The 21,504-nt window shown below is 41.9% G+C and overlaps 3 protein-coding genes across 3 annotated transcripts in view; 1 reads left to right on the top strand and 2 right to left on the bottom strand.

Annotated features, from left to right (window-relative positions):
- LOC148814648 (serine/threonine-protein kinase WNK4-like) overlaps positions 1-6,237 on the bottom strand; it is a 71,556-nt gene extending 65,319 nt beyond the window's left edge. The window contains exon 1 of the mRNA XM_088906232.1: positions 4,972-6,237. Coding sequence (XP_088762358.1) covers positions 4,972-5,604 — 633 coding nt within the window. The 5' untranslated portion in view covers positions 5,605-6,237. The remainder of the gene's footprint in view (positions 1-4,971) is intronic.
- A 4,560-nt stretch (positions 6,238-10,797) lies between these two features.
- On the bottom strand, positions 10,798-17,576 carry vps25 (vacuolar protein sorting 25 homolog). The gene is made up of 6 exons (XM_088906238.1): positions 17,461-17,576; positions 16,896-17,041; positions 16,237-16,290; positions 15,201-15,289; positions 12,435-12,510; positions 10,798-11,543 (listed from the first exon to the last, which is right to left on the bottom strand). The coding sequence occupies exons 1-6, from the start codon at positions 17,505-17,507 to the stop codon at positions 11,431-11,433; spliced, it is 525 nt and encodes a 174-aa protein (XP_088762364.1). The 5' UTR covers positions 17,508-17,576; the 3' UTR covers positions 10,798-11,430.
- Positions 17,577-17,825: 249 nt separating this feature from the next.
- Positions 17,826-21,303, top strand: cntd1 (cyclin N-terminal domain containing 1). The gene is made up of 7 exons (XM_088906233.1): positions 17,826-18,033; positions 18,227-18,302; positions 18,709-18,862; positions 19,120-19,282; positions 19,498-19,642; positions 19,940-20,036; positions 20,973-21,303. The coding sequence occupies exons 1-7, from the start codon at positions 17,826-17,828 to the stop codon at positions 21,105-21,107; spliced, it is 978 nt and encodes a 325-aa protein (XP_088762359.1). The 3' UTR covers positions 21,108-21,303.
- The last annotated feature ends 201 nt before the right edge of the window (positions 21,304-21,504 follow it).

The following is a 21,504-nucleotide window of genomic DNA, read 5'->3' as shown; positions in this document are numbered from 1 at the left end:
GCTTTTTACCAGAGAATTATTAGTAATGGAGAAATATTTCATAATTAACCATAACTGAGTTTTGGAAAGTAATACAGCAGACCAACAACACAGGATACTATGACCTATGAGGAAATGAAGTAATATTCAAATCTTCATGATACAGCACTCATTTAAATATGTACAATGACAGCAGATATAAGTACTAGTAACCCCATTACAGTACCTGCAAGTGTTATTCACAAATCTATGGATGTACAGAAATAACCATTCACCTTTGTAAGGTTAATAAACCTTTAATTAATCTATTGCTAAGACAAGATACAATTTTAAATGATGGGAAGCTGGATACAAAGTTTCACATTTTCAATAAATCAGTACGCAACCCTGTTGGTGATAAAGGATGGCAGTACTTATCATCTGTGATTTTATACATGTATATTATACAAGCTCAAACCAAAAGAGAACCTAGAGGCTCTGCCTGTGGCACCATGCAGGGCCTGATGCAGACACCCCAAGCAAGAGTGCAGACGTGCGCTGGGAAAGCTGAATGGCTCCTATAGGGGCTTGGGGACACATTGCACATTTCTACAAAAACAATACAAGGCTAACACTGTTGGTAGTTAATGAGAAGATTAAAAGGGATAAATTTGGACTGACAGCCTGCATGCGCACTGGTCGGGCCCCAGTGTGTAGCGAACGAAGCCCAGTTCAAGGTCAAACTGGCTGGGGGGATTATAACCAGAGAAGCTCTGGAGCTAGCTGGAACACAGTCAGAAGAGTGGCCAGATGTCTTTCGCCACACAGATTTCAGATCAGTTAAGCACTACCCACATTTACAGTATTAAAGTGTCCTATTGAATCTGGAATGCAGTCATTATTAAAAGCACACAAATGAGTCCTTTGTGCGATACAAAAAGTCTGTCTGAAAGCATTCACAGCTAGTTAGCTACATATTAGAAGAGCACACTGCATTTTGAATAGTTTATCGGTCAGAAATGTATTCATCCGCAGCATCAAATCTTCCCTTCAGAAAGACACACATAAAAGCAAAAGAAAGTCCAAGAGGTAGAGGTGTTGTGCTGTCACTAGCGCCTGCCTGCTCAGCTTCACCTCCTTTTGCACTGATTCTTGAGCACAGCCAGAGATCAGCCCCCTGCAGCCCATCAGACGCAGCTGTTATCCTATCCATCTCCCAGTAGACTGGGCCTGCCCTTTTTGTTTTACTGTGTTTGGAACCTACGATTGAAAAAGCTCTTGAGCTCTTTTTGGGGTTTCACAGTCTAATCTTTACCACCATAAGCAAAGGATAATATAGTCACCCTGTACTTTTCAAACCCCTTAACATGGCACTGTACAACCCCAATAAGGACAGCCCACTGCCACTGCTTTAACAGAAGTGGCCTTTTGTAACATAGCCTGTATAATGAGACTTTCCCTGTTCAAACCTTTTGGAAACGTAAAAGCTTTGTGAATCGAGGCCACATGTCAGACAAATGATCACTGTCTGATGCGCCAATGGAGCAGGCAAGTGGCTGAGAAAGAGCAGAATGAAGGGTAACTACCATTCAATGTAAGCAGCATAGCCCAGAAATCCCTATTCTTTCAGTCCGCACAACAAAAATTATTTAGAGTAACATACCATTACTTATTCATCTGCATTAACTTTACAAAAACTGCTGTTGCAAGTATAAGAAACATGGCAAATGATAGGTATCAGAGGGGATGAAAAAAGATGAATATCATCAATTTTTAACTGTCTTTTCTGCTGATAACATCATGCCTTCTAAGAAAACATTGTACACGGGGCATAATGAAAGGGTACACATAAGAGAATGAGTACAAAAGCAAGTCATGTACATCTTTAATAACAGTTTTTTTCTGCCTTTTCCTTTTCGGCACTACCAAATTAATTACTGTAGCTCTTTAAATGATAACCTTCAATGAAAGCCTCCAAATTCTTTTATGCTAAGTCAGAAGTGACTGCATACCACAAATACCACTAATAGCACCTACTGTGGTGTGCTTAGTGATACGCCAATAAGAAGTTTTCCATAGCACATATACTGTACAGTCAATGTTGTCACTTCTCTGAGTTTTTTTTTTAATCCTATTAATGTAGCCTTACTTCTCATAACTATAGTAGGAAAATATAAGACAATATTTTTGAAAGTTTATGTTTTGTGGTTTAGTCCGGTTCCTGTGTTTTCACATTTTGAGGGAGTTAGCATATTTGCTCATTTGACCTTTTTCATAATGCCACACAAGCATTTAACAGTTGTATGTGAGCCTGTAACACTCTCTTGATGACAGCTATCTAGGCAAAGTGGCAGAGAGACTGCTATATTTATATACTGTACTACTGCAAGTTGTCCCTCATGTAGTACGTCACATTCTGCAGTACAGTCCTGATTCAAATGATCATACTTAATAGTGGGTTTATCACAAATATAGCAGAAGGGCTTATGTGTACAATTAAATTAAATATGTGTACTGTCAGTTTACATTAAAAGTCAGCTTTTAATTCAGAATTCCTGCTGCTTGCTCAGTAACTGCAAAGCCTTGCATGAAACTGGTGATAGTTACCAGGTAACAAGGACTTGTACTGATAGACAGGTTAGCACAATAGATGGGAAAATACAAGAATGGTGGAAAAAATACAGATCAAGGGTCATGATAAGTTTTCAGCATGAAATGCGACACTGCTGTCAGATGTTCTGCCTCTCTTCCTAAGCAGCAGCAGGCTGCCCAGTCCTAGCTGCCTCTTGTTGATGGCTTTCACACAGTGGTCCCAGGTACGTTCTACTGGGCTCAGGTCAGGAGGAAAAGCTAGCCATGACCAGACCTCAGCACGGCGGCCCTGCCGGAGTCCTGGCACTGCGAGGTTTCGCATCGAACCTGCTGGAAAAATCCACACTTCCAAGCTGGCTTGCAGGAATGGAAAAACTGTTGGCTCAAGAGCCCCGTCAGTGTGTCGCTCAGGCAGTAGGACTACCCTCGGTCCGCATCAAGGGCGTTCCTGTGTTACAGGAGATTCCAGCCCGTATCACCACACTTCTGCTGTGTCAAGGGCAAAAAGGTATTTATCCGTGAATTAAAACATTCCATCACTGACTCGGCCACCTCCTCAGGTGGCAACTTCATCTCTCAGCTGTCAGCTGTCAGCGTTACCCCTGAACAGCTTATAACTTATATAGATCATTTTTATGCAGAGGGCAAGATACAGCAATTCCACTGCTGCCTGGACTTTTACTTCCTGGAACCTCTCGTGCTGTAGCCACTACAGACTGACCACTGAGTGATCAGAAAGATGTCATGGTTCTGGGCTGGTTGGGCGACCCTCACAGAGCCAGTTACCTGGTTTCTCTGGACTGGTCTGTGGAAATGTGAAGCTGAACATCTCGTTCTCTTGGTAGCCTCTCACACAGACCCTCTGCCTTCATTGTACCGGTAGAAACTAGGGGATCTCTTGTCTTTTACTGTTTTCCCACCATTTCCCATGTTTTTCCCAAATCGTGTCTTTCTTTAAACCCAACTTTTTTAATTGCAGTTGCAAGATTCTGAATCAACTCATGTGGACAAACATAACTCAAATGCCAAACACTGTGCACCAGGCAGTTCTATGAAATCACATGACCCGAAATTAGGATTTTGTTACCTCAAAGAACAACACTACTCAGAATCAACAAACCCATCTGCTCACTTTTTAAAAAAGTAAATAACATTACAGTACATATATGCCCATTAAGCCACTTATGTCCTACATTGTTACATTTTCATTGTGCATCTGGACCAAAACACACATAAGAAGGTTATGAATCAATCTAGCTTGTTTGGTTGCTAGTAGCTAATTGAACTGAAGAGCTAACCGAGCTGTTTTTTTTTTTTAAAAAGAACTCAGGAGATCAGCTTTGAGAGCTTTGCTGGATATTTTGTGCTGGACTTTTTCAACACTTTTTGTAAAAGGGTGACTCCTGTTCTTAGATTGTAAATGCACTTCCCCTCAGATTCCACGTGTGCCCTCTGGTTCCTGTTAGTTTCTGAAGACGTTCGCCGGGTTCACTTTGTCAGAGCCTGAGTCGTGAATCAGCCCCATCAGAGTCAATTTTCAGTCCAGGCAGACCCCTCCTGAAGAAATCTCCAAAGGAGTAGTGGTTTCGAAACTATTCTCTCATTGACGGATTGTGGCAAAAGTACGACAGAATGCAACTCAAACAAAAAAAAACTTCAGTCTCTGTGGAATAAAGTTTCCACTCTGCCAGGGCTTTCTTCTGTGAGTTAGGTGTTCGCTGTGTGTTTTCGGGGTTAACTCTATCAAACCTGGCTGAAGAAAGCTGTCACAGCTCCCAGCCTGTTAACTTAGACAAACAAGTGTCATCAGAATAAAGCTACCAAAATAAGCTCAATTAACCCCTTTTGTGCATATGCAGCCAAAGAAGCCATTGATATGAAGTTAAAATCCCGGTTTTATCTGAATATTGTCTTAAGCATCCAGTATGACACCTTCAAAGAGACCATGTATGCATTATTAACATTATTAACAGCATCCCCACTCATGAAAGGCTGCTGTTTCAAAAGGCATATTGGATACATACTGTAGGTACCTGTAATAATAAATATTTGTGGCAGCAGAGGTTGCAGAATTGGTTAGGGTTAGATCTGGGGTATGAGTAAGGGACAGCTCATCGCCAGCACTTTCATGTGTTTTGGAGAAATGGCTGTTATGCGTGGCACCTCTTTGAAAGTGGTTGCATGAGACCGCATTCAGAGAGCCCGAAATTAATTAAAGCACTGTGGAGCGCAAAGCAGCGCAATTAAGAAACCCAGACGAGTTGTAAACTTTGGAAAACACGTTCTCTCACAAGTTACACACATACGTGCTCTACAAACACAAAGCTCCGGGATGTGATCACAGCGCAGGGCTTTTCAACTCGTAATAAAAGCAGTGATCAACTCCGGAGTGAAACAAACCTCTCTCATCATCCCTCTTACCTGCAGCTCGCACCATGCCACCTCCACCGTCGTCTCGGTATCCAGACCCTTGTACACCGTCTTGAAAGACCCCCTTCCGATTTCAATGTTGAATTTGAGGTACCTGCCGTCGGGGGAGGTGGCCACCGCTTTGGTCTCGATCTCCTCTTTCTCCTCTTGCTCCCACCTGCTCTCGGAGGCCGCCCGCGACAGAGCCGCCTTCTGCTGTTTGATTCGGGCGCCCTCGTCGTCCTCCGAGTCCGAGCTGGCGTCCAAAGTGCGGGACGGCGCCGAGACATCCCAGCCGCCCGCCGGCTGCGCGTCGTCCGCGCCCGGGGTGTCCGCGCTGGTCTCGGTGGCAGGCGAGGGTGGACCGGGCAGCGGCGAGTGCGCTTTAACTTCTTCCGTCACTGTCCTCTCCGATAAGATGTTCTCGGAGGACCAAGACAGGGGCTTGGAGAGTGACCCGTCGAAAAGCAGGGGTTCCAGCTCCATGCCGTTTTTCTTATTGAAGCGGTACGAGTTCCTTCTCGAATTTCCCGAGTGCCTCCGTCTCCTCGGCGGCACCCGGCTGGGCAAACACGAGTCGTCGTCCAAAACTGCAGTAAGGTTCGGGAAACCGCAGCCAGCCAGGTCGACCTCAGCCTGGGACATGGTTGAAGTTTCTTCTTGAATGGCTGTTATGACCTTTCTGGCCCCGGCCGAAAAACACAATTATACTGCGAACGGCCTCAGAATGGAGTGGTATACGTGGTGTACCTGGAAGGGACCTCTACTCGAGACCATGGCACAGAACGGCGCAGCAGCCGGCGGAGATAAAGTTGGAGCGAATTAAGTATCCAGAAGGTGAGCCTAAATGCAGCCTTGGCGCTTCGGCTGCCTCGACCCCCGTCTTTGCTAGCAAAACGTCCGCTCGGTGTTTTTCGGGGACTCTGCCGCCACAACAACAATTATTTTTAGATTGGTTGTCACAAACATAAACAGAGGAGAGAGGGGGGGAGGAAAAAAAACACAAAGTGGTACCGCCGATATATTCCTTCGTTGTTGTTAAAAAAAAAAATAAAAACGAACAAAGGTAACTCCGTAATGCTTTCACGTTTTTAATTTTCACTTTTAAAAAAGTAGAAAACACATTCGCGGTATTCACCTAGCGCACGGATCTGGTCCGAAGTCTGGTGGAAAGCGTCTTTGTAAACATCCAAAAAACAGAAGTGCTTCTGTCATGACATCTCAAAAAACACGCGTTTGCAGCCGCGCAGTCCCCAGCCAAGTGGTGCGCTGTGCACGTCTGCAGGCGCCAGGAACCTTTTAAAGAGCACATAGGCGCTTTGCCGATATCAACAGAAAGCAGGCGGCTCCTCGCACGGGCTGGACGCTCGCACAGCTCCTCCTCCGCTGCCAGACCAAAACACCTTGCTTGGGCGAAAACGTGCGAACTGCTGCGCCTAGAATCGGAGACCCGGTGCACAGCCCGTCTTCTTGTGGGATCGGTACCTGCTTTCTAACACGAATCTTCTTCTGACATTGCTGTTCAAGTTACTATTATTATATTCACTTTTTGAATGACTTTTGGAGAAGGCTACCTGGCGTCATCCAATTTTTTTTTTTAGAAAAAGGGCTACACGGGCAATTTTTTTAAAAAGGCGCAAACACACAGTCCTGTTGGTTTTCATTAGCGCAGCCCTTAAAATCAAAACCTTCCGACTTGTTTATCTTGTTGTTTTTCACGGCTCATCCCGTTTCCGCGCGACTCCTAACACATGTTCTATTGTGTCACGACGAGCGTATCACGTTTCTTTTCTTTCTTGTGCTTCTATCAAAATGGTGAAAAAACATCAGGTCAGCGCTTGCGAGAGCACTCGTGGGGACAGGGGTCTTTATATAAACCTGGCATGTGGCAATAACAAGTTACATGCAAATGTGCATTTTCTCATCACAACTGTGCTTCACGTTCATGACAGTTCAGGGTGTTCTTACTTACACTAGGTGGTGTTCTTTGGACCATTTAAGTACAAGCTTTCTAAATATTTATCAATGGGCTCCCAAGTGAATGTTATTCCTGATTCTCTTCAATCTTGTAGTTTCCAGTTGTATGCTCCAGCTATGCATTTTTCAAAACATTCAACTTGTACCATATGCACATTCATTCTGTGTTAGTGGACTTTATTCAAATTATTCATGAGCTCCTTCCTTAAGAACATAAGGTTACAGATGAGAGGAGACCATTTGTCCCATTTCGCTCATTTGATAGTAGTTTATTGATCCAAGGATCTCATCCAGCTGTTGTGTGAGAGACGCTATTTCAACAGCTTGGCTGAAGAGCTTGTTCCACACTCCCACAACCCTCTGTGTAAAGGAGTATTTCCTGTTTTTTTGTATTGATTGCACATCCCCTCTGACTTCTTCATGCAGTGAAACAGAAGCGGAGGTAATTAACAGTGTAACAGTGTAATTAATAGTGTAAGTGCATTGTGTGAATATGAAAGGCCTGTGGCCAGCATAGTACCTCTGTGTTTTATTTTAAAAGAAATACTTAAACCAGAGCACAAATACCCCAGATAACACAGACAGTGGAAATTGCTGTGGAGATAATGAAACTGGACACCAGGGCCGTAATTAAGCTGTTCTTAAGTGCCGATCACGACTGCCCTGACACACTGAACGTTCGCTGGCCGTGTGCCACGCACCACAGCAAGACAAAGTGTAGGGCACAGATCTGCCTGGCAACGAAGCTGCAGTAAATGGCACAGGGGGCACTGCTGTCTGATAAAAGTATTGGTTTAAGGCGATTACTGAAATGTGCCATGCAGACTGCTCATTGTAAGGCACAAGAACTCCCATAAATCAGTCTGTTTTCTGCTACATTCTTGAATAACTGAATCAAACTGTTTACTTGATGTGAATCAGAGATTTAATTTCAAGAAATGATGGGGGGGGGCTGCCTCCTGCTCTAAATCAAGATGTGTAACTGGGGTCCCCTTGGTAATAATTTAAGTCCTCCTGGTTTCCCCCAGTGCGACTTGTGTTGGGGCAGGGTATGCCGTCTACAATATCACGTGCTCCATTGACAAGTGTTTTTTGGAAGATGGAGCAAATTGGAATGTTGGGGCTTGTCTTCTCTTACACTTTGCTACAGTATGGCATTTTGACACCCCCAAAGGGCTTAGGGGCGCAAAGTATCCCATATACCCCCCCCAATAAATGATGTCTCCTAGTTAGAATGACCTTTTCCAGCTAAGTAGCTAGGGATGACCTAAAAGAGACCTGGAAAGCTTGCAGGACTCTAAAGTGATACTGTAACCACGTGGTGCACTGGCCCACTGCAATCCGAATGACGTGATTGAAATACTCTGCCCCCAGCCCCAGCTCCTTCATTCCAGCTCACTGCCAAGCTGGGTGTCCAATATCAGCTTTTTAAAACACTGGCCTCCTGTTCTCCGGGCACTGTGTGACAATGTGCAAGTCACTACACCTGGGAGCTTGGCCAGTGCAGGTTGCAGTGTGAGTGCCGCGCCTGATTCTGGACTGTGGGGCAAGCACTTGGCTTGCTGAGTAACCCTCAGCTTAAAAGGGCCAATCCCTCTAACAGACTCCCCCCTTGTCTGTTCAGCATGTAGCATTGTAACTCTCTCATATTTTTCCAACACATAACCACTGTACCGGAAGGAGCATTGTCCATCAAACTGAACGGGACATTAACAGTGACGGAAAATGATCATTATAAACTGACGCAGGACAAAGGGCATCATAAAAAAAGCACTTAGAAGAGTAAATCCTACTTAATTACAGAATCAAGGACAAATCATGCAATGTGCTACAAGCACGTGGAACACTTAAGTTCTGTGCTCGTCAGATAAAACTCATGTTCTTAAGAAAGTGAAAATATGCAGCACTGCAGAGGCAGCCTTCAGTTCCAGGGAGCTGGGAGAGCAAAAAAGTTTGGTTATCTGCGGGGAAATGCACTGAGCTCCACCTGTGGCATCAGAGACCTCCGGGTTATCAGTGAGAGCACATGGGCAGGGAAGGCCAGGCTGGGGCCCTGCCCTGAACAGCGCACGTGACTTCTCTCTCGGTTCGGAGAGAACGAGTCCTCCTCAGAAAGAAAACAAGAAAACAACTGCGAAAAGCAGGTCAAAATAATCAGCACTCCAATCTTATACTGTCTCTTTGCAATTGCAGTTTGCTTAATCTGTGTTTTCCTGTGATTTGGCTCACTTATACTGTAGTTGTCCTTCCCTTGTCGTTCTCTGCTGTTCTGCTCAGACTGCTGTTTGCCTCGCTGAAAAAAACAACAACTACCTCTACATCTTCAGCTTCCTGAATTCTTGTGGGAGAAAGAGGGGGATTAATTTATGAGTTTAGTGTTACACGAGTCCATCCTATTAAAGTGTTAATGTTTTGCCAAGTTACTACTTACGTCATGAAACTTCCAGAATGCATTACTGAGCTCGTTGAAAATGTTTTTTCTCAGAAGTAATGGTATATTCTGTGAGCGCAGAGACTAAGAAAAAGTGTTTTTTTAAAGAATTTTCTTAATTTTTAATGAAAACAATGTTAAAATGGTAGCAAACAAAATTTTAATCTATGACCCTTCCATATAATTATGGATCAATCACACCATTTTTAGTGTGATATTAACAAAATCAGATTTACAATGACCGTATTTGATCTAGATAATTTGTCACAGAAAAAATAAACATAACATATGAAACATTATGTTAGGGCAAGGTCATTTTCTCAACTAAATAGAAGCTAGGGATGTGATATATTTTAATAACAATTTTTTTGCAGTTTCAAATGTTTAAGATTACAATACAAAGTTGCCGTGGTTTCCAAGCACAGCTATTTCCCAAGCGTTAAGAGACTGATTTAAGTTTTTTTTTGCCGTTTTATGCTTTGGCAGTATTATTCTACGTATTTTATACAAATTTGAGTCGGGATCTGCGTCAGTGTGCGGTGGCTGCAAAGGAAGAAACAGGTTAATTTCACAATGAAAAGTAGGAAGACGAAACAGCGTTTCTTCCATTAACTATCTTATATACGTTCATGCACAATATTTGTTTTAGATTTCCAGTGTGCAAAAAACAAAAAATCAAAACACCTGATAAAATATATGCGCGAAAATGATCCTATGACGTCATGTAGACCGATAACTATTACATACGTGTATACCTAAGCACCCTGTATTTGTAACTCTTTGAGGATTCACTAATTTATTAGGTTTAATCATTATTGTTTTGCAAACAGTTTGTCATTTAGCTTTTTTTTTTAACTTTCCTGGACACGCTCCCATCCAACGTAATGCTGTTTCTAGCAGATGTTTGGGTGCCTCGCCCACTTCTGCCCGTCTCCGGCCTCCAGCGCCCGAGTCCCGATGTTATCCCCTCCGCCCCTCCGTCCCTCCACCCCTCCTGCGACCGCGCAGCACCTCCCCCTGCGGGGGGTCAAACCTGCTCAGGCCCTTACAGCCGTCCCCTCAGCCCGCCGGCCTGGGCTAAGCCAATAAGTCAATCTAATTCCGCCTTCATTAGCGGATGACCGACCTAAAGAAAGGAGATTAAGACGGACACAAATATTCGCATCTTCAATCATAGCAGTGCCTGCATCTTCTGACAGGACAGGTTACTAGAGGTGTCCTGAGACCGTGAGGGTACAATTTCCTATTTTAACAGCTCTCCCCCACCCGGAATCTTTTGCTGGATTTCAATGTACTCCTTCGTCAAGACAGTGCGACTGCTCGGCCCAATCCAACTAAACACGATGAACTCCAGCCACCTGGTGGACATTGTTGTGTTTGCATGTGTTTTTAGTGAAAAACAAGCCGTGTACCTTGGTACCACACAGAAATCCAAGTTGGATGTCGTTTCAGTTTATTTTAGAGTAACCCAGCAATATAAAAGGCAGTCAAATACAGAGAAAATGGCTACAAGGTTTTGACAGGAAGATCCAGTGATATGTACAATGGCTACCTCCTTGCTTATAATGCTCGTACAATAAAGCCACATGCTCCCCATCTCCAGCTTTTTCCAGTAAGGAACCCCAAATCCTAAAGATCTTCCACAAGCCAAGGATGGAAAACTGTTTTCCAGATGTCTGTTGGTTTGCTGAGAAATTCTTTATTGCAAGAAGTATTGCACTGGACCTGACGGGTATTTATCCTCGTCATTCACTAAACAGAAGTTAATCACAGTAAAAAAAAGAAAAAAAAACAGTGGAAAAATATTCTGGAAAATAGCGGAGCAAGGAGAACCTGCTTGGAGGAGGAGCTCTTTACAATTTTGATTCCCCCCCCACCCCAAAATCTAAAGAGGAAACGCCTCCCCCCAGAAGAAGGGGACTTTTCCATAAGCATTTCCTGCGGTCTACAACACAAGGAGCCCAGGCTTCGTGCCTCCTGATGGATCACGGACCGGCCCAGCGGGTAGCACATCGCGCTGGCCCGATATCTGCACAGTCTCCGCCGGAACAGCGCCCTCTCCTTCAGAAGAACTTCACCCCTTTCCCGTCATTTATGGTGATAATCTCCGCCTTGCCTTCCGTCTGCAGAGCCTGCAAGGACCTGAGCAGCAGCCAGTCCTCCAGCCCGTGGAACTCTGGGGCACAGGAGAACAGCAGTCTGAGTCACTGGATACCTGGATATCACTCCTCACACCTACAGCATCTCTAGCAAGTGTTATCAGGACTGGAACGGTACAAGCTAAATGTCAGCTTACGCCTTCATGCTATGAAGAGTTCAACAAAAATAATTGCAAGGCAAAACAAAACTTGAGGTCTTTTTTGCAGGCCCTGTATTGTACAGAATGTTTTTTTCCCCAATTATGAGCACAAGCTGTATATCCTTTACAAAGAGTCATGACCATGGTCTGCCAATATAGAGGAGGTATTGCAACTGTTACTCTTGTAGAATGTTCAAATGAGTAAAGAATAAGTATCAAGAATATCTTGTGTATGTAAAACTGAAAATAGACACAAGGATTCAGTAACAATATTAAAAATGTTTGTTAAATAGTTAAGTCAACGTTAAAAGTTTTTCTGTTAACAGGAAGGTTGCACTTCCAAACATAGAGCTTGATTTCATCACAAGAGATATCAGTACTGGTCAGAATTGAAACAAAATAACCAATAACATAGAGGTTATTAAACAGTCAGAATGAGGCAAGCAATACTCATAAAATAGCAATGATGACCCAGAATACTGAGGAACTTTGACAAAATACTCCACTGCTTTTATATTAGTTGTGTTAAGCAACAGAATTATTTATGTACTATTTATTAGATGCACATTATTTCGGCTGTACATAAATAGACACTAATAAATTATCAGTCAAAGTAACAGGTCTATCTGAAATCCAAAAAGAAACATTTTAATTGTGATAAAATACACAAAGGCATGTTAACGGCATAATATTCTGAGTGTTAGGTTCCCTTTATCTTCAACAATAAGAGACCCAAATATACACATCCTAAAGCACACAGACAAATACCTTCGCTTTCTGTGTCATCTCCATTGGACAGCTCGTACAGTGTGAACACAGAGTTCATCATGCCGTTTTTGGAAACCTTAAAAAGAAATATTTTTTATTATTTAATGTTCAGGCACATCGTCAACTCCACTCCCTAATATACAGCGTATAAAAAGTGCGAGTAGGTGGCTGTGTCAGGATGCACGGGCTGCAAAGAAACAGGTCTCCACACCTGAAGAAGGATCCACAGACAGAACTGTGTTCCTTGTATACCTTTACCTATATAATGAGTGTCTGCCTCAAAAATACCTTGTTTTCTCAGTTCCTAAAAAATAAACAGAAACGGGACAGGATCTCAGTGTTCAACCAAGAAGGTTCAGAAGCTGTCTGGGTCATTCCACTAACCAGCTATAACCGGAAATCACCTGCATCGTTCCTCTTTCCACTGCACGTTAGTGAGCTCAAGCCTCCCAGAGGTTACCATATAAACAGCGACCCCTAGTGGCACTTGCTGGGAGTAACCTGCTTTACTCCTCAGGCCAGCGACCCTCTCCTGTGAGACGGCATTGGTGCTTGCAGAATGTCAAAAGCTGAATGACTCTGACAGATGTGTCAGAGGAGTGACCACACAGGTTTCCTACATGCATTATAGTTGTAAACCAAGCCGATTAATGATGGATGATTACAATTTTTTTTTAAATTACAATCACGCAATATTTTATTTCTAGTCTAGTCTGAAACTGCCATTTGTTTCTAATCATGTCTCACCTCACAGTAGTGATTCTTTGCCTATCAAGCCACTTGTTTTCGACATGCTGCAGGCTCGGCAGGGCCATGCAGGAGCTTCGCTGCTGACTGAAGGAGAGCTGCGTCTCTCACTGAAATCACTCAGGGCACCAAGGAAGCCCTGGCTGGCTAATCCCAGCAGCACTGAATCAACAGCGTTTCACTGCTCGGAGAGCCAGTGACCGCGGGCTAGTGCCATGAGCCAGGCTGGAGCGTCAAATCGTGGACAGTGTTGGGGTCAATGATTATGATGAGGCCCAAAATCACGTTTCACTAAAGCTTCATACATTTTATATGACTAAATCAAACTCCACGACTGAAATGTGACTATAGCATATCTAATAGACATTTTAGTCGATGTGCCTAAAACTATGACTATATCGTAAATCAAAGAGTAAGTTTACACTGGTTGTGGTACGCACATGACGGCAAGCACTTCACTGCTGAATTCATGTCTGTGAGGCCTGACACGCTTAACACACCAAATCCAGGACAAATTGTTAGAGACTGAATTATAGTGAGCTCTCCACTTAAAAACACTTCAAGCATACAATTTGGTTGAACTGCACCAGTAAAGACGATTTAAGAAAATATGCAAAGATTAGCACTTATTTTCAATATAAACTCACATCATTCCTGTTTGTAATTCCCTCACAGTCGGCATGGTTAAATCAGAAATGTTAGATATACAAAACCTCAGCTGTTAGAGCATTTGTTCTGTACCAAGAACAGCACAGCTGTGACGAATCAAGACTCACACAAAATTGGCTTTCCTCATTTTAGTAATTTGCAAACCCATGTTAAGGTTTATTATGCTGATCACCACACTTTAGGGACTAAAGAGATCAATCGCAAATTTAAAATTCTTGCTGGAGCAAACCCATGTGGTTACAATTAGGAAGTTTGAGGCCACTGTAAGAGCATTCGTGCCATTTTGAATCAGCGCTGGATTCTTCTTCCCACCTTAGCTCCAACCAAACTGAACTTTTTATGGTACATAGCAGTAAACAGTCAATAATTCCTGGACAGTATACTCTAATAGCTGTAACTGCCGGCAAATTTAAATCTGTTTATGGATTTAGCATTTTTGGAGAAACATAAACAGCCTGAAAGGGTATCTGCAACTAAAGCTAAATTCAACTGTTTTCCTTGGGGAAAGGATCATTGCGGAATTGTCCTCAATTACACTTCTTACAAAAATTACACTTAACTCGTATTACTGTATTATTTTTAAGATATAGTGACTTGAGATATTAAACTATGTAATGAGCTCTTGCCTGAGGGTTTTCCTACAAACAAGAAGTCACATTCCACTGTGTGACTGTCTGCTAAGCACAAACCCTGTTTTTATTCCCAATTTAGCCTCTCTTTTAAAAAAAGTCATCATTAAATGTCAGACACACACAGTTACTGTATTTATGTCACTTTCTTTTAAAAGAGTTTTTATATATACGTGATAAAAAGGTGGAGCAATTTTATCTATTGACATTTAAAAGCCAATCAACAATGTCAGAAACAGCACAACCACGGATAGTGATCTGGCCCAAAAAATACTCAAAAGCAAGGACAGCATATTGGGAAAAAAAACAGAGGTTGAGCTGGGTGAAAAGGTGATAACTATATTCTATCAAAATCTTTCAATTTTTGCAAAATGTACGATTATCAACCTTTTTCTGATTTAGAAATTGGGGGAAAAAATACCTGATACTTTTGAACTCATTGGAGTAGAACCTACGAGTCTAGAGGGATAAGTAGTGTTCTGCCAGCAGGAACTTTTCTATACTGAGCAAAAACAAAAAAATGCCACGCACACCTATACAAATATACATGTCTCAGCTCACGCAGTGTGTGCACACCTCCCTACACACGAAGGTAAATGATATTATACACAGATATGCAGGATGAACACATACACACTGAAGCATGTACAAAAACGTGTTTTTGCACACCGATGTGTTCATAAATAAATCAACAGGCAGAGTTCAGGGGAACGCTCCTTACCCACTGATATATGAGTTTGCCCCACTCCTCTGGCCTTCTCCACATGATCAAGCACCGAGCTTTGTTTTTGTCCATCCACTCCAAATTCCCTGTATTCCACAAGAAGAGGTCACCATTCTGAGACAATGGAAATGGAAATCTGCAGCCTTCTTTGGAATGGCTTATTATAAAGGACATGCCCTCTTACGATACACGCATTGTTTCCCACCAGGGCCATAGGAAAAGCAGATGTGAAAGTCCTATCCTTTGACCTCTTAAGAACTAAAGTGTGTCAAATGCATGCTAGCCCTATACAAAATACAAAAGAAAAGGTTTTTGCCCTTTTGTAGTGTAAGTCAGCCTAGACATACTGTATTCACTTTATCCTGTTCAAACTGCATATCAATGGGCAGCTGCAAATATGGGTATTTTTAAAATTTGGAATCTCCAATTCTTTTTATATTTAATATTGCGTCAGCCTGAAACTGTGTATTGTTATTTTCACACTTGGATCACTGGCACCACTTGGCATTCAACTTGCCCAATGGCACGCTCACAGACACTGGAGCAGTGCACTGTGGGATATCCAGTATTCCCACGAGCTCAAGTACAACAGCCTGGACAGCCCTGGTCACAGGCGATTTTTAACACAGTCCAAAGCAGAAATAGAAATGCCTCAACTGGAAGTCTTAGCCCACTGATCTAATAGTTTTACAGAACCAACCCTTTTGGTTTAAATAGTTGAGTTTTAGACCAACAGGCCAGAGGATTAGTTCAGCACAAAAGCTAGACTACTCACCAAAAAGACCCCTGCTAAAAAACCATGGTCAAACATGACATTTTTTGCTGCATAAAAAGATAGTATTATGACAGGGGCACTACAAAGAGTAATAACTGTACATTGGTGCAAAATTTGCATCTTGACACCTTTTCTCCTCTTGAATGGAGAGCACTAATGAAGGGACTGAACCTTTTACCACACCAAAACATGTCTGATCTCTGATCAACTGAGAGCTGAAACACAGTAGAGACATTTTAAATAGGAGAAAACAGAAACCTTTTTTTCTCAGTTCTTCGAAAATGACTTGAATGGCTTCTGTGGAAAGCTTCCCTGAAATTCAGGTTAAGGCTTTGTTAACAGTACAGAAATCTGTGAAATGTTTCATATCTGTAGACTTCTCAACTTAAATATGCTAAATTGATTCGATTTTATAAATCAGTTGTATTCTACTGACAAAGATAGCAGGACTAGAACATGCCAACCTCAGTTATGACTACCTTAATATTATTACTGTAAACTAAAACAGTGACATAACAGCAAATATCCCTGCATCCACAATACTGTTAAGATGTTGCATTTTTACTTGATGCAAAGTACAATAACCACAATACAATAATGCTTATGGTTCAAGGTAGAATTTTTTTAAACTATAAATTATATAAACACTTACTTTATATATATATATGTTTTCATTTGTAAAGATCTGCAATCCGTCTTTAAGAATCAATAATTGCTATCACATGCTGGAACATTTCCGACAGGTGGTCAGAAATATGTAGCAAGAACAGCAATAACTAACTTTTTAAAATCAATGCGGTGATGCGGTGTCTAAACTGAGCAAGATGCAGTCAGTGAACAGTAATGCAAAGTGTCGCTCCCGTCGCTCTAACGCAATGTTTAAAGCAACTACAAGGCAATCGCTCTGAGAAGGATACTCCCTGTGTTTTTGTTGTTGAACACCGGGCTTTCTTGCGCTTCCAAAACGTCCAATGTATAGAGTCTGTGATGTCGGCAGTAGGACAGCACCAAGGAGCTCCAAGCTGCCAGCTGTTTCTGCCGTGTGTCAGCATTTGGCTGCAGTCTGTCATAGAATAAAAACGATTACTTTGTTGTACTGAGAGTCTTTGCGACTATGTGCTCTGGGCTTTTCAATGAAAATGAGGGCGCCCTTCTATGGTATTCTATAGCTTGCCAACGGAGACGGGTTTACTTTTCTTTATGCGGCAATATGAGCCGAGCTAGTAAAAGACAGCCCCTAAGTCTGTTGTTGATGTAACTTGTGTAAGGAACAAGTCGCTCACTGTTTTCTTAAGTTTGTATCTGTTTGTATCTTCTCACATCCTACTTCCCGCAGGAAGCGGAGATAAACGGCTTCAAAACAGAGAAGCCACGAAACAATCTGACTACGGACAGAAGTCGCCAGAACAGCTACTGAATGCATCTGCCCACAGAGGGATATTACACCACGAATGAGTATACAAAAAAAATAAATCAACTCACGTGAAAAAGGGAGGGAAGTTATACTGCCAAGGCCACTCAAAAGTCATGATTGAAATAATAGTGTAACCAGGAAGTCGTTACACCGCAGGAACGTTCCTCCTTTCCTCCCGGACTACAACAAGGACCGGCACCGATAGTTCCGACCCGGACCGGTGCTGCCCTGTAGTGTGGGATTTAACCGTGTGTTGTGAGCGCCACCTACTGCCAAATCTACGCAAAGCGATACAGTACTAATGTGATGTACATAAATTAACACTGTACTGACATCGTTAATAGTGATTTCCCATTCCTTAATTGTTTTTTTTTTAATTTGACGTCCAGGATAGGGAAAAAGCCTTCTCGTTAATAGCGATTTCCCATTTCGTATGATTCGTTTCCTAGCCGCGCCGGGGACGGCCACGGCCACTGAGGCAATGAGTTCCTCGGTTTCGGATGTGTGTCGAGATATGTTGTTTGGTGCCGCCACCCACGATATCCTGGCAGATTTCTTGGTAAACCTCAACCGCAAAAACAAGGAACATTTACGAAATGTCTTGGGTCACAGTGGAAGTTTCAAAGAGAGAAAGCTTGTAGGTACGTCAGTTAAACGGTCTTCCCTTGCCGGTCGCCATGTTGTCAATGTGAGAAAAGTCGACGAGGTTACAGGGTTTTTTAAATACTGCGTAGCTGTCCAATATTTCTTCAAGAGCAATTGGTGTAATGGGACATTCACTCAGTCCACAGAATCAAATGACAGTTATTGATTTATCTTCTCCTGTTTTTGCAGAATACATATTTCTTGTGTGCCAAGAGTTAAGACTGGATCTTTTCACTGGATATCAAGCACTGGAAATACTGGAGCGGTAGGCAGACATTTGTTAATAATTACATCAATAAATAGCACTCATTACTTTTCCTGTCGGAGTTAGGTGCAGGGGTAGGGTTAAAAATATAACCTGAATTCACTGCACTTTGGAAAAGTTGGAAAATGCTATCTAAAATACTTAATATTGTTTAAACTCCCGTCCCCATACTGTTCTTACAGTTTTTTTAAATACAATAAGGAATAATACGTCCCCGTTTGTTATCACTGAAAACAAACACCAAGCTATTTCTACATTGGTCCACTTACATAGGGTCTGAATTAGAGTGCATTTCATTTTACACAGGTTCAACACACATTAAACACTTTATTACGTTATTACAGTAACATCTGGTTCAAACATAGTGATTTTTTTTCCCACACAGACTGTTTTTTTATAATTCCAGGTACATGACGAAGCTCCTTGAAGGTCTGTTGAGCATGCCCGCTCAAGGCCGAGAAGAGTCCCTTGGCTCCATTCTTACGAAGCTAAGAGAGAGATTCACACTCACCGTTTTCACCTCCATACAGCTGGCAAGCAAACTTGCGCTGCACTGCAGGGTTAGTGGATTTCCATTTCAAATAGCTAAACAACCTCTGAAATGTTGTCGTTTCTCAAACTGCTTTTGTGTCTTCATATGTTGAGTGACCCAAGAGCACTGAGGAGTGTTAATATACAAAGAACTTTTCATTTTTCTCCCTCCTGCCATTGTTTCCAGAGAAATTGTCTGTGTTATACGAAGAGAAAAGAAGTTTAGCAAAGACACGTAAAAATATATATTTTTTATTTTTAAGGCTTTTATATTTATATTTTACAGTTTATTGACAACAATACAGCTGTGAGATTTCTGCACCAGATGGGATATAACTATACAAAAGAGGCTTTACTGGAATCAGAAATCCACATCCTGAAAACTCTGGATTTCTGCATAAACTTCCAAAATCCTCTCACATATGTTGAGGTCCTCATGGAAGTCCTGGGTGAGTGTTTCCATTTCAAGGGCAATAACACTAGCAAATAACCACGGTTTTCCAAAGCAGTTCTCTCCAGTGGAAGCTAGAGATTACTAACTTTACTTTTGAGATACCAGATACCATGCAAAAACATGTAAAGTCTCAACTAATTTTATGAAAAACGTTCAGCAGAACCCAGTACAGAAAAACAAAGCCTGTCCATGTTTTTCCCCTGTTAACAGGATACAATGATTCCAGAGTTCCCGTCCCACGCCTGTATACTATTTGTCAGCAAGTGCTACAGTTCGTATATCTCCAGAGAAATCTCATTTACGACCACCTGCTGGTGTCCGTCACGGAGAGTTTAAGCCCCACCCAGGAGCAGAGGTGGGTGGCATTTCAGTGATGTCTCAATTAAAAACCGATTTTCTAGTCATGTTTTAAAAACTCTTATTCCACAGCTCCCAATGCCCTCGTCTCGTCTCCGAGAAGATAAGAATTTAGAAGTTTTAGCAGTGTTTCACACTATTTGAACACACACCTGCACTTATTTGATCCCATTAGCCCGTTTACAGTAATATGTTAATACAAAAGTCAGCTTTGTTAAGTATTATCAAAATGCTAATCCTTTTCTTTATATTGCCTTATTTGATGTGTCTTCATGAACATTGCTTGGAGGAGCAGGGCAAAGTTTGTGACAGTGAAGGAAGACTGCATGCTTCTTGCAGCTGGTGTCATTGCTACAGGTGCCTTCATTCTGAGCTTCACCAGCTGGGATCAGGTAATTCTATAGAGTCTATAGAGAAGCCCATAGCAAAAAAAAGTTAAAAATCCCCGTACACTACTTTTCATTCCAATTTCCTTTTCAGATTTCACCAATTGTAATCAATGCGTGATTCCATGTGATTGCTTTCTCCCAGAATATTATCTGTTATGCTACACTATATAACCGCTTCAGCAAAAAGGACCTTCGCAAGATTCGCCAGACCTGCTGTACTGGAATTTTACAGATCAAGCAAAAATAAAATTTTCGAAGGTTCAAGGAAACCAGCTCACTTAATTTTCATAGTGTCTGAGTTATTTGCAATAACAGATCTACCTGTAACAAAAACAGGTTTGTATAGGTTTGATAATTAAACTGCCTCTGGGAGAGCAGGTAACAGAAGTCCCAGAAAAATTAATTGTAGAATTTTCTAAAACAGGTTGAAGAGATTTTCATTTTCAGACACATAGTAATAGTAATTAAAAGCCAATAATATGTAATACAACTACATATATTGCAAGTGGGTAGTTCAGGTGGGTAGCTGCGTCAGCATGCGTAGGCTGCAAAGGAACAAGTAATAGGTTTATTCCATGCTGAAAAAAAGAAGAAAGAGGACACAACGTTTCGGCCGTGGAGCCTTCTTCAGGTGTCACCTGAAGAAGGCTCCACGGCCGAAACGTTGTGTTCTCTTTCTTCTTTTTTTCAGCATGGAATAAACCTATTACTTGTTCCTTTACATATATTGCAATACTATATATGATAATCAAAGCAAAAACAGACAAGGCAGAGATGTGTATTGCTATGACACATGTCCAAGAAAATAAGCCTGAAAGATTGCAAGAATTCCCTCTGTTTGCCCCCCCTTGTTCTGTGGTGTACAGTAATGGACATCACAACAGAAGTATACAATGTATGCAAATCTAAATAACGCGTCTTTGGGTTTTATATTTGCAGATTGTTGATGAGTTAAGCAGCATCACTGCCATTTCTGGACAGAGCATTGTAGATTTTGCATATGTGATACTGAAACAGATCAGGGGTAATGAAACTCCCATAGAATCCCTGTTCACGGAGAAGGAGGTACTTTGAAACATCTGCTTTACAAATCGATACAATGTCCAAGAACCAAAAAGAGCACTTTAAACACATCTGTATGTGCACTCTTTTGGACTTCTTTGGTTTTTGTAAATGTATCAATTGCTTGTGTGATATTTTAAAAATGTACAGACATTTCTAGTTCAGTAGAGCTCGTGGCAGATTGCAAATGGCTCTTACCCAATACATCGCAGTGCACAGCTATTGAATATTGAATGAATATACAATTTATTGAATAAAGTTACCTTGGGAACTACATCTTTAACCATGGCCCTTACCAGCCCAGTCTTTGCTTGTTCTTAATGTTAGTACATTTATTTATAGAAGCTTTATTTCTTTATGTAATAGACTGCACCTTCATTCCTTGCAAAGCAACCTGAATCTTTGGTCA

The sequence above is a fragment of the Atractosteus spatula genome, chromosome 26, assembly GCF_055471065.1.
Source record: "Atractosteus spatula isolate fAtrSpa1 chromosome 26, fAtrSpa1.hap1, whole genome shotgun sequence".
Classification (NCBI taxonomy): domain Eukaryota; kingdom Metazoa; phylum Chordata; class Actinopteri; order Semionotiformes; family Lepisosteidae; genus Atractosteus; species Atractosteus spatula.
Note: the sequence above shows the minus strand (reverse complement) of the source record. Positions and strands in the feature narration are given on the sequence as shown.

Bases quoted from the DNA above. Each gene is read 5' to 3' on its own strand.
- vps25 (XM_088906238.1), bottom strand. From the start codon at position 17,507: ATGACTTTTGAGTGGCCTTGGCAGTATAACTTCCCTCCCTTTTTCAC. The intron at 17,042-17,460 runs GTGAGTTGATTT...ATTCTATGACAG, and splicing joins AACTTCCCTCCCTTTTTCAC to ACTGCAGCCAAATGCTGACA. The intron at 11,544-12,434 runs GTATTTGTCTGT...CCTGTGCCCCAG, and splicing joins AGATGACACAGAAAGCGAAG to AGTTCCACGGGCTGGAGGAC.
- cntd1 (XM_088906233.1), top strand. From the start codon at position 17,826: ATGATTCGTTTCCTAGCCGCGCCGGGGACGGCCACGGCCACTGAGGCA. The intron at 18,303-18,708 runs GTAGGCAGACAT...TTATAATTCCAG, and splicing joins GCACTGGAAATACTGGAGCG to GTACATGACGAAGCTCCTTG. The intron at 19,643-19,939 runs GTGGGTGGCATT...TTGGAGGAGCAG, and splicing joins AGCCCCACCCAGGAGCAGAG to GGCAAAGTTTGTGACAGTGA.